General features: G+C 50.2%; 1 protein-coding gene across 2 annotated transcripts; it reads right to left on the bottom strand.

Moving 5' to 3' along the window:
• Positions 1–407: 407 nt before the first annotated feature.
• MORN3 (MORN repeat containing 3) lies at positions 408–11,632 on the bottom strand. Of its 2 annotated transcripts, none has more exons than XM_042962296.1 (6): positions 11,248–11,632; positions 6,087–6,244; positions 4,385–4,544; positions 1,363–1,547; positions 974–1,057; positions 408–670 (listed from the first exon to the last, which is right to left on the bottom strand). In XM_042962296.1, exons 1-5 carry the CDS (start codon positions 11,390–11,392, stop codon positions 980–982), a joined length of 726 nt encoding a protein of 241 aa, XP_042818230.1. In that variant the 5' UTR covers positions 11,393–11,632; the 3' UTR covers positions 408–670; positions 974–979. The 2 variants fall into 2 exon arrangements, with proteins under 2 accessions (XP_042818230.1, XP_007079641.1); XM_007079579.3 differs by having other exon boundaries at positions 408–644; positions 11,248–11,631.
• Between the last annotated feature and the right edge of the window lie 269 nt (positions 11,633–11,901).

The raw sequence follows: 11,901 nt of genomic DNA, 5'->3' as shown, positions 1-11,901 counted from the left end.
GGGTCACAAAACCAGTAAGTCAGGGGTTCATGGCCCCGGCTGCACGTTAGAATCATCTGGGGAACTTTCTGAAGGCCAGGCCTCACCCCAGACAGACCAGAGTCTGAATGTGAGACCTGGGTGTCTGTAGCTTTTAAAGCTCCTGCAGGATCCTAAGGTTGAGTGTTCCTGTGTTAGGTTGAGAAGCCAGGTTCTGTCTCAACCCCAAATCTTAGTGGCCAATGTGACTAGACACCGGCTCTTCTCCCTGGAGTATCTCAAAGGTCAGAGACCTAGAGACACTTCTTCTTTCTCCCCCTGGGTAAATCCATGCAGCCCGTGGGGATGTCTGTCTTCCTCACCTAAAGTCCTTCCCAGAACTCCACCCTCTCCACCCCACCCACAATCACACACCGCAAGCCCTGGGCTGAAGCCACCAGGTTCTTTATACTCCCGTGCTCAGGAATGGGGGCCCAGAATGAAAGCTGTAACAAGAGGATCCCCAAAGCCAGCTGGGGAGAGGATGATCCAGTGCTGGGAGGAGTGAGGTGCCCTCTGAGGGTGCCAAGGGTGTGCCCGAGTCACCACTCACTTCTGCAGAAGCCGCACCGGTTTGAGCAGTTGGGCGACGGGCTTGAATTTCTCCAGAAGCTCTGGTGTGTTCTCTGCAGGGGCAAGGGGCTGGTGGCAGCTGGCGACCCAAAGACGCTGTATCATCACCCTCTCCTGGAACCCCACTTAACACCCACACCAGGAGGGGCTAGGACAGATGCGCAAGTGCAGGCCTGGGGCAAACTACCTTACTCAAGGGCTTTCAGGAGGGACCTGGTCTTTGAGGAAATGAGTTTTGAAGGGGAGGAACCAAAAAGAACCAGCTGGATTGCAGGAGGAAAGAAACCCACCCTCTGGTCCTGCCCCTGAGCCCCTTGGCCAAAGGAGACCCCAGGAGCTTTCTCAACCACATCCGAGGGGGGAAAGTATGCCCATCCCTCACCTGGCATCAATCTTCATCTTCCTCTGTCTTCTTGAACATGGCCAAGGCTTCCTCCAGCACACCATTAGGGTCTAGAATTTCGATCTGGAGGGAAGCAGTAAGGGGTTGGATTGGGGAGCATGGAAGGCCCAGGCCGCCATCCTGTGGGGTGCTGCCCACCTTGTGGGGTGCTGCCGACTTTGGAAGTGCTATCTGCCTTGGGCGCTGCCAGTCTCTGTGGGGATGCCCCGACTGAAAACAAAATCTGGTTTGTTCCCTGGCTGGGCTGGGCTGGGCTAGGCCTGGCCAGGCTGGATGTGCCTGGGTGTGTGTGGGTGGTTGGGGGGGGGGGAGGTACTGTTTTCTGTCTCTCTGGGTGTGGCCACAGGGCCCTGGTGGGTGCTGCCCACCTTAGGAATGGGGAACTGGGTGGGCTCAGGGGCCTCATCACGGCCAAAGTCAATCATTGTGCCACACTTGGCCACGTCGTCCACCCAGAAGCCTTCGAACAGCTGACCGTGGTCCAGGTGGAAGAAACGGCCCGACCCATTCTTCATGCCTCTCTGCCAGTAGCCCTCGTAGCGGTTCCCGTTCTCTGGGGGAAAGGACAGGGTCACTTGGGTGCTGGGCACACCTAACCAGGCCCCACTAGCAGGTTGGCCTCTCCGCATGCCACTGTGCCCACAGGGAAGCCAGAAGGAGACCAAGATGTTGAGAGTGCCCTGGGCTGGGCTGCCTGGAGTCTGGGAGGCCCGAACTATAAACATCAGAGCCTAGGGGTGTCAATGGCTTCTGGAATCAGAGCCGGTCCAAGTCTTGCCTCCACTACTTGCCTGAATTTGGATGAGCAACATCGTTTCCTATTTATACAAAATGTAGCTACCGACATGAAGAGGCAGTGTTTTTCCAGCACTCATTCTGCGCATGGTTCTTTGCTATGTTTCTGACCTCACGCACTCCTCACAAAAACAGTTCTATGAAGGATAACGGACTCCATTTTTACAGATGGAGCTTGAAAGCTCAGGGAGTTTGACTGACGTGCTCAAGGTCACAGAGCTAGGAAGTGTCAGAGACAAGATTTGAAGCCAAGGGCTGTTCATCCCAGGAGACCACGCTCTTAATCATGAATTAACTCTCCTGCTCAACGGGTGGTGGTGGTGCTGCAAAAGGAGTAATAATAAAGCTAGCACTTCTCCGCTGAGACACTCGCAGCCGTGTGGTCTCGGGCAAATCACTCGACCATTCTTTCTCATTTCCTCATTTGTAAAATGGGAATAACAGTGACACCTACCTCACAGAATTGCGGTGGAGGTTAAATAAGTCAAAACACAGAAAGGGCTTAGAAGGATACTGGATAAACTCTAGGTCAGAGGTCAGCAGACTTTTTCTGTGAAGGGGCAGACGGTATTTTCTGCCTTGTGTGTCCCATGTTCTCTGTCACAGCCACTCAACTCTGCCATCGAATCATGAAAGCAGCGTGGACAATGTGTAAATGTATGAGCAAGTCAGTGTGCCAATAAAACTTTACTTACCAAAACGTACGTGGAGCTCGATTTGGATTTGGTTCAAGGATCGTAATTTGCTGACACCTGCTACCTCCAAGTATGAGCTAGAATATTGTCGAACACTTACTATTACGTGTCAGGCACCATGCTAAGCCCTCCACAAACCTCAGTGAACCTTCACAATACCCTACTTAAGTTTTATTTTTATCCTTACTTTGCAGATGAGAAAACCAAAGCGCGAGAGTTTAAGCAAATTGCCCAAGGTCACGTAGGTAGTAAGAGCTTGCGGTGGGATTTGAACCCAGGCAAGCTGTCTCCAGAGTCTGGGCCACTAGAAATGATGCACTTAGAACCCTTACACTATGTGTGGCCGCAGCAGGTGCTCGCTAAATGCAGGCTATCAGATGCTCACTGAAAGCAGGCACGGCACTGGGTGCCCGGGGGATTGAGGACGACAGACCGAAGTGACTGGATTAAACCCTCCTCAGTGGCCCCAATGCCTCAGTTTGGCCAAATCTCACTGGAAGTTGGAATCTTGAGTTGTCAGGAGACTGAGCTCTGGTCTGTGTCCTCACTAAGAGCACTTACTATGTGCCAGGCATTGGGGAAACAGTGGGGAACAAAATAAATACACAGTCCAGGTCCTTATGCAGCTCACAGTCTGGAGAGACAATGGCCCTAGCTTTATAGATAGCCTACTATGCGCCAGACGTGTTCGTAGCACCTACAAAGTGGGTACTACTCTCATTCCCATTTTACAGGTGAGGTAACTGAGGCACCGACAGAAAGAAACTTGCCCGAGGTTATACACCTAGCGCTAACAAGGAAAGGAAGCAAGCAGGTGCTGAGGAGAACGTGCTTTAGTGGAGTGAACAGGGAAGGCCTCTCTGAGGAGGAGACAGTGCAAAGACCTGGAGGATCTTCTTTCTATTGCGGGGAAGAGAGAACTGCAGTGCAAGGGCCCTGAGGCAGAAAGCGTGGGAGGAACTGGAAGAACACGAGTGTGGCTGAAATGAAGGGATTCCCAGAGGAAGACGTGGGAAGCACAATTAGGTGAGGAGGGCCAGATGGTGCTGCCTACGGACGGTTGAAAGCAGGGCAGCCACCAGGTCCAATCTGTAAAAAATTCATGCTGGTTGCTATGTAGGGAATGGGTTAAGTCCTGACGCTAAGGCAGTTTACTTGACTGATTACTCTTTCCTCTGTTCTTTCCCAGCTCAATGCCTATCAGGTTCCTTCTCTTCCTTCAAGTCTTCTGTTCAAATGTCACCTCTTGAGGGAGACATTCCCTGACCATAAGTCAATCTAAATCGCTCCTGTCCACAACTCCTTTGTCATCCAACACACCTTTCTATTTTCAAGGGATATTCCTTAGCACTTTGGATCTAACGACTAACAGACTGCATTGACCTTGAGCAAGTCACTTAACCTCTCTGTACCTCAGTTCATCTGTAAAATCGGGCTAAGAGTATCTATCTTATAGGACCATAGCGAGGATTAAGTGAGCTCAGTGCTGTGTAAGCATAGACTATGATTATTAGGACCATAAGAAAATGTCTTAATTGTTGATGTTTATTGTTAGGCTCCCCCTTTCGAATATAAGCTCCCAGGAGGGCACCTGGGTGGCTCAGTCGGTTGAGAGTCAGATTCTTGATTTTAGCTTAGGTCATGATCTCACCATTGGTGAGATTGAGGCTGGGTCAGGCTCTGTGCTGTCAGCTTGGAGACCATTTGTGATTCTCTCTCTCCCTCTCTCTCTGCCCCTCCCCCACTCTGTCTCAAAATAAATAAATAAACTTAAAAAAAGAAAAAAGGAATATAAATTCTTTGAGGGCAGGGATCTGGTCCGGTCGTTCATCTTAGCTGGAGCTGGAGAAAGGGTTGTGGGTGGGGCGTGGCCAGCAGGCTATTGGGGCGGGGCACTTACTCAGGCGCAACATGCCCTCCCCATTCGGCTTGTCCTTCAACCACTGGCCCTCGTAGATGTCGCCGTTACTGTAGTACATGCGGCCCCACCCGCTGCGCTGGTCGCCACACCACTCACCCTCGTAATACTCCTTGGGTCCGAAAAACTGAATCCCATAGCCCTGAAAGCACGAAGGTGTCCCTGTTCATGGCGTCCCCAACACCAGGAAAGTCACCCCCATCTTCCCTGGCACCCAAGCCACACCCTGGCTACTTCCCTGTTTCCTCCCTCAGCCCTACATCCCAAGCTCATGGTCGTGAATTGAAAAAGCTCCCCGGGTTGTCCCATTGCCCTCCACCCCTATGCTGTCACCTTCATGCAGCCCAGTATCTCGTCTCTGCTCCTCACGGGTCCCGTTCCTCCAACTCTCCCATTCTCCCCTCCTCATGCATCCCCCAGTAAGCAGCTAGACAGATCTTTACATCGCACATCTGATCATGTTTGCCCCCTCTCCTCAGCTTTGATTTGACCCTATTAAAAGTCACAGATGCTTCTGAGAGAATCCCATCAGTTATGGACTTTCTCCCCAGAAAAATGAACACCACAACTACAGAGAATCATGGACTCCCCGCAGATCACACCTAAGGAAGTTGGGTTAAGCAGCCCATCTACCCCTCAAAATCCTGATTCTCCACATAGCCTTCAAGGCCCCCCACCTACCCCTCCCCCCTCACTCCTACCTGTGGGCACACACACCTTGCTGTTTGACACATTCTTTGCTCCTTCCACTTTGCTACTTCCTCTTCTCCTTTTTTCCCTCCCTGTTTAAGTCTTTGTACCTTTTGGCATCACCTCCTGCAGGAAGCCTGCCCTGAATTCTCAATTCCTGTGGGCTCCCTGTGAAAACCTCTATCCTAACACCATATTAAATGTGAATTGTTTATTTTGGGACCTCTCTCCCTACTGGCCAGTAAACAGTTTCAGAGCAGAGATCATGAAATCCTGAGCTCTACCACTTGCCGGCAGTGTGTGACCCCAGGCAAGGCACTTCACCTCTCTGAGCTTGTTTCCTTATGAATAAAATGAGTGATGATGATGATGACGACATTGTGAGTTAGTTGAAGCATCATATGCTGTGATTCTGGCATTGCAATAGCAGTTGTTCAATAGCAGCACTGTGTTATTATCTGTCTCTATGGCCTATGGTGAGGGGTCAGGCACTTATGGGTTGAGGATATGCCTCTGGCTGGCTTCTACCTCCAGGACCTTCCTTTCTTGTTCTGTGGCCAAGGGTGTGGCCTCTGCTTTCTTGCTCCCACTTTTCCTACCCCCTTCTTGTTCAGGCCCAACAGAAGGGGGATTCTTAGAAAGGAATGCCCAGGGAAAAGAAAGCCAGGAAATGAGTGGGGGAGATGGGGGAGGAGACTTGGCCCCCACACAGCCTGGCTGGCTTTTTGTAGCCACAGGGTTTCATGGGCTCCTCCCTGGGCCCTCTCCTCTTGCTTCCTGTTTCCTGGGTTTTGTTCTGAGAACCCTTGATGATTCCCCACCCCTTCCTTCTCCCACGCACACAGTGCCCTTGTCCTCCTTCCCTCAACCCTTCCCCCCTTTTCTCCCAGGCCTCTCTGACTGCTCCCCCTACACACACACACACACACACACACACACACACAGCCTGGTTTCAGCCCGGCCCACACCCCAGAGCATGATGGGAACCACTCACCGATTTTTTATCATCTTTCCACCAGCCAGAGTATACTTTCCTATACTTTCCCTTCTCTTGGTCAGGATTGCTGAGGGTGCCATAGCCATCTCGCTTCCCAAACTTCCAGTCTCCCTCATAGATGGCTCCTTTTTTCTTCCAGATCTGTGTTCCTTTTCCTGATGACACAGAGACGGGCCAAGATTGCAGACACAGCAGCCATGGGGCTGGAGGGGCAGATGCTGTGTCTGCCTTGGTCTCAGGGGCTGCCTTGGTGTTCTCAAGGGCTGGGCCAGGGTCTGTGCCTCTAGACACCCACCAGTAGGGAAAACACCAAGAAAGTTCCATTTCTACAAATAGCAGTTCTCCAGTCCTTTGCTCTGAAACCAGATTGCTCTAACAAATCCCAAGTAGAAATCTGCCACTTCTTTTTCTCTTAATAATAATAAGCTTTGTCTCTTTTTTTCTATTTTAATATTTTTAATGTTGATTTATTTTTGAGAGAGACAGAGACAGAGTGTGAGCGGGGGAGGGGCAGAGAGAGAGAGGGAGACACAGAATCCGAAGCCGGCTCCAGGCTTCGGAGCTGTCAGCACAGAGCCCGACTCGGGGCTCGAACTCATGAACCATGAAATCATGACCTGAGCCGAAGTCGGACACTTAACCGACTGAGCCACCCAGGTGCCCCTAGTTTTATCTCTTAATAATACTGAATGATTATGCCAGATGGCCAGAATTTCTAGAAAATATTCTGCATATTTCTTCAGTTCTCCAGAACACACATGGGGACCCTCTCCTACCACTCCTGCTTCGTCTGTGTTTTCCACTCCCACCTTCCAGCCACTATGGCCTCCATGCTGTTCCTGGATCCCGCCAGATATGCTTCTGCCTCAGGGCCTTTATACCTGCTTATCCTTTGGCCTAGAACGCTCTTCTCCAAATATTCACTCACTCCCTACCTCCTGCAAGTCTCTGTTCAAATCTTTCTCAGTGAGGCTTACCCTGACCAACCCCTGTAAAATCACAAGCCTATCTTCCTCTCTTACCCTGCTCTGTTTCTTTCCATATCCCTTATCAACTCCTAACCTAACAGACAATTCACTCACTTATCATTTATCGTCTATTGTCTAGCTCTCCATGAGGAGAATGTGCACTCTCTGAGGACACAGACTTTGGTCCGGTCTGCTCACCGCTCTATTCCCAGCACCGAGGAACAGTGCCTGGCAAGTTGCAGGAGACAAATACATGCGGAACAAAGACATTTGTTGAACAAAAGGATGAGTAAAATATTTGTGGAGTACCTATATGGGCCAATTCATGTCTTGGTCCTTGGTAGCTCAGGAACAAATCCAACATTGTCCCTGTGAGCTTTCTGATCTTGCACAAATAACTTAATGTTCTTAAGTTCCTCAATGTTATTAAGCTCCTCATCGGTAAAAGGGAGATGAGAGAATCTCATGGGGTTGTTCTACCACTAAATTCATTAATGTATGGAAAGCACTTAGAACAGTGCCTGCAAATAGGAAAGATGTTACCAATTATTTTTGCCCTTGAGGTAGAGCCCTCACTGGGTTGTCTATACCTGTCCTCCTCCTAATTTTATTCCTTTTGGGGAACCAGCACCTCCCAAACTCTCAATCCCTAAGGTTTGTATGGATCAGACTCCTCCCCCTGGCAAGGGTAGCCAATCAGCCCGGGCCACTGTGATTGGTTCAATGAAGGGCATGTGATTCAAGTTGGTCTAATGAGACTGTTTGCCTCTGGGATGACGCAAATTTACCACCTCCTAAAAGGTCCTTTTTTTTTTTTTTTTTTTTTTTTTTAGTTTATTTACTTATTTTGAGCGAGAGAGAGTGCAGGAGTGGCAGAGATAGAGGGAGAGAGAGAGAATTCCAAGCAGGCTCCGTACTGGCAGTGTGGAGCCCTAGGCGGGGCTCAAACCCACAAACCATGAGAGATCATGACCCTAGCGGAAACCAAGAGCAGATGCTCAATGAACTGAGCCCCCCATGCGCCCCAGTAAGGTCCTTCGTGGTTGGAACCCTTGCCCTGCCTGCCCTTTCCCCTGGCTCTCTCTGCTCTGGGCACATGGGCTTCCAGTCAGTTCCAAAAACAAGACTGAACAAGACGATACAGCCCAAAGCCTTCCATTCTGATTCCACCATCTAGAAGATATGCTCTTCTACCAAGTGAATCCCTATCCTTTTGCACTCAGCTCAAATATCACCTCTCTGTGTTCTCATGGCTGCCTTTGTGTCTCCTCTCTGGCCCTCTTCACATCCTGATGCCACACTTTTATTTTTATTTTTTTGATGCAAAATAGCCTTGTTTTATTATGTACAGACTATATATAAACAAACCATCCACTCTGAAAACAGTAGGTTATGGCTTTTCCCAGGGCCCTCAGAAGCGTCTGGGAGACAGTTCCTTCCCCAGAGAGGAGTGTGTGTGTGTGTGTGTGTGTGTGTGTGTGTGTGTGTGTGTGTGAGAGAGAGAGAGAGAGAGAGAGAGAGAGAGAGAGAGAGAGAGATCTAGCCACATGCTTCTCCTTGCCTAAAATCTTACACTTTGGCTCCAGCTTCTCTGGTCCAGGAGGAGGTCTCAGCCTGGGGCAGGCATAAGCCAATCACTCAACTTCTTTTTTTTTTTAAGTTTATTTATTTTGAGAGAGAGAGAGAGCATGAGCAGGGCAGGGGCAAAGAGAGAAGGAGAGGGAGAATCCCAAGCAGGCTCTGTGCTGTCAGCACAGAGTCCAATGAGGAGCTTGAACTCACAAACCATGAGATCATGACCTGAGCTGAAATCAAGAATCAGATGGTTAACCAACTGAGCCACCCAGGCGCCCCTCAATCACTCAACTTCTATCTTATTCTTCTGCAAAGAATCGAGGAAGGATTGCCACTCTGCTGGGTAAAAATGCTTATAGACATTGGTCTTATTCTGAATCTGTTTTGGGATATCTTGACAGTAACTCTCCTCATCTTAGGCCATAGCTTTATAGTCGTCCCCATGGTTCTCCACCATGTCACTGAGATGTCACTGACATGTCATGTCGCATACATAGTCACTGAGTTTTCGAGACAGCATGTTTCCTTTTTTTTTCTGGGAGGCTGGCTTCTGCCTCCATGTCATTTACCACATAGGTATGTGACCCTCAGTAAATAATTTCTTCTCTCCGAGTCCCAATTTCCTCTTCTCTAAAATGGGGTATTACTTACTGTGTGGCTTCTCTGTGAGACTGGAGCTCCCTGGGGGCTGGCATTAAGCAGATGCCCAGTACAGGGCCTGGCATGGACTAGGAGTGCAATGGGCGTTAGCAGAGTGAATGAATGAACAGGCTGGGGAAGCACTAGCCACTCCAATCCTTGCCCTGAATGATGATGACTTTTGACTGCTTCCAGGCTGCTTACACCACAGCAATCCCCTGTCAGCGTGGTCAAAGGCACGTCTTGAAGAGAGGGGAGGCTGGGTCTGGATTCTCTGACAGGTCCATTTTCTGGAGCCCCAGCCCAATCAGCTCTATGCCTCCAGGGTCCTAGGGGAGGCAGGACTCACACAGAAGAAGGGCTCAGAGGGCCTTGTCAACCCATGAGTTCATATCACAGGTGGGGTAGCTGAGATCCAGAGAATGGGAGATGGCTTACCCGAAATCACACAGCTGTTCAGTGGTAGAGCCAGGGTCGGAACTTCGGAATCCTGATTCCTAGTTTAGGGCCTTGTCTACCTCACCTGCTGCCCACAGGGACTAAAGCACATAAACAGGCATCTTTAACTGCACACAAAGCCCGGAGTAGCTGCATAAAGTCTGGCCTTTAAGTCAGTGCTGAGTGGTGGTGTTGTGTCGCACATTGGGTGGGGTGAGCTTTGGAGTGCTTCCGGACAAGGAAAGTTCTCAGGAGTGGTGATATCACCCTGCCACGCTCAGCCCTCAAAGAACACTCAAGAAGTTCCCCTTCTGTACAGACCCTGGGCTACACACTTGATAGACGTCATCTCTTATCTTTACTGATAAGTATTTTCCCACTTTACAGATTGGAACACTGAGGCTCAGAGTGGGGTAATTAGTTCCTCAAGGCCAGAGTTGGTGAAGCTGAGATTCTGACCCAGCTTTATGGACTCCAAAGTGCTTAACTCAGGAAGGCAGGACAGAAAAGTGGTTAAGAACATAGCATCTGGATTTCAAGTCCTGAGTGAGAAGCCATACCATCTGTTTGGAATAAAAATTTGTTTTTGGGGGGATGCCTGGCTGGCTCTGTCAGAAGAGCATGTGACTCTTGACCTTGAGGCCATGAGTTTGAACTCCATGTTGGGTGTAGAGATTACAAGAGTTTGAACTCATGACCCCAAGATCAAGAGTCACATGCTTGGGGCACCTGGGTGGCTCAGTCGGTCAAGTGTCCAACTCTTGGTTTCAGCTCAGGTCATGATCTCATGGTTCGTGAGTTTGAGCCCCGCATCAGGCTTCACACTGACAGTATGGAGCCTGCTTGGGATTCTCTCCCTCTCTCTCTGCCCCTCTCCTGCTCGCTCTCTCTATCTCTCTCTCAAAATAAATAAATAAACTTAAAAAAAAAAAGAGTCACATGCTCTACTAACTGAACCATCTAGGTGCCCCTAAATAAATAAAACTTAAGAACACTTGATTTTCTTCAGGGCTGATTTTGTACCACAAGGACCCCCATGCTGTTTGCTTGTTAAAGCTACAGTTAAATTTGAAGCCCCAGCTAGTTATGTGTGTATGTGCTTGTGTGTGTGTGTCCTCTCTCACTCATTACTGGTCAGACCCCCACATCAGAGCTCTTTGAATCACCACTGCAAGTGGTTTGGGGGGCTCCTTTCCCTCCTGCTAACCAGGCCCAACTTAGCCCAGGTCTCAGAGGGTAAGGACTATGTTGGAGTCCCTAGAACCCAGGCCGTGGTTATGGTTGGTATCTCAAGACCACTTTGTCCCGCGCTGGTCCCTGGTCATCTAAAGTCAGGGTTGAGTTTGGTTCCAGAGCCCCAGGCTGTGGAGGCCCCCAGCTGGTCCAGGTCAGCAGCATTTACCCCCTGGGGGAGCCTTGGTGACATATCTTATGATATCTTACGTCCCTGACAAGCTCTGCCAGCTACTTCCTTGGCCCCCATCACCCACCATGGCCCAGACTCCATACTCCCAAGCCCCTGAAGATCCCCCACTCACCATGTTTCATGTTGTCCTTCCATTGGCCCACATAGCAGTCACCATTGACAGCGTTCACCTGGTGCCTCAGTCCATTCTTTTGGGCCTTCTGGTCCCACTCCTTCCACAGAGGCTCCGACTTTTGCAGGCACTTGGAGTAAGGCATGTTGGCTGCTTCTGCGGGACCAGAGGTGCTGGCAAAGGGTTAGGGACATCAGGGGCTCAGTGTGTCCCTAGTAATGCCAGGATCCCGGGGCTTCCTGGGGAGGCACTTGTCTGAGCCCAAATGGTGTGAGTCATGTGTGTTTGGAGTCCCCGGGCAGATGAGCAGCCATTTGGGGGGGGATCCTTCTGCACTAGACTGGCCCGTGTCTGTCATCTCCTTTGCATCTCTAGGGCCTCCCTGAGGTGGGTCTGATGGCACAATTGCTTGGGAACCCAGGGAAACCAGTAGAGCAGGGGGGTTTGTGATGACAAAGCTGTCCCCCACCGATGGTTGAAAGTCACATATTTAATAACCAATATGACCAGTCAGAGTGGATGCTGGTCCTAAGTCTAGAGCCTGGCCTGGAGCCCCCAGTGGTGAGCAGTGGGATTCACTCAGGGAGAGTTGGGAGAAGAGCTAGCCAGGCCACTCTGGGCTGGCAGACAGCTGCTGTAGCAGAGCCCACAGGG

This window comes from Panthera tigris, chromosome D3, assembly GCF_018350195.1.
Source record: "Panthera tigris isolate Pti1 chromosome D3, P.tigris_Pti1_mat1.1, whole genome shotgun sequence".
Lineage (NCBI taxonomy): Eukaryota > Metazoa > Chordata > Mammalia > Carnivora > Felidae > Panthera > Panthera tigris.
Note: the sequence above shows the minus strand (reverse complement) of the source record. Positions and strands in the feature narration are given on the sequence as shown.

Bases quoted from the DNA above. Each gene is read 5' to 3' on its own strand.
- MORN3 (XM_042962296.1), bottom strand. From the start codon at position 11,392: ATGCCTTACTCCAAGTGCCTGCAAAAGTCGGAGCCTCTGTGGAAGGAG. The intron at 1,548-4,384 runs GTAAGTGCCCCG...CCTTTCCCCCAG, and splicing joins GGAGGGCATGTTGCGCCTGA to AGAACGGGAACCGCTACGAG. The intron at 1,058-1,362 runs GTGGGCAGCACC...GCTTCCCTCCAG, and splicing joins CCCAGTTCCCCATTCCTAAG to ATCGAAATTCTAGACCCTAA.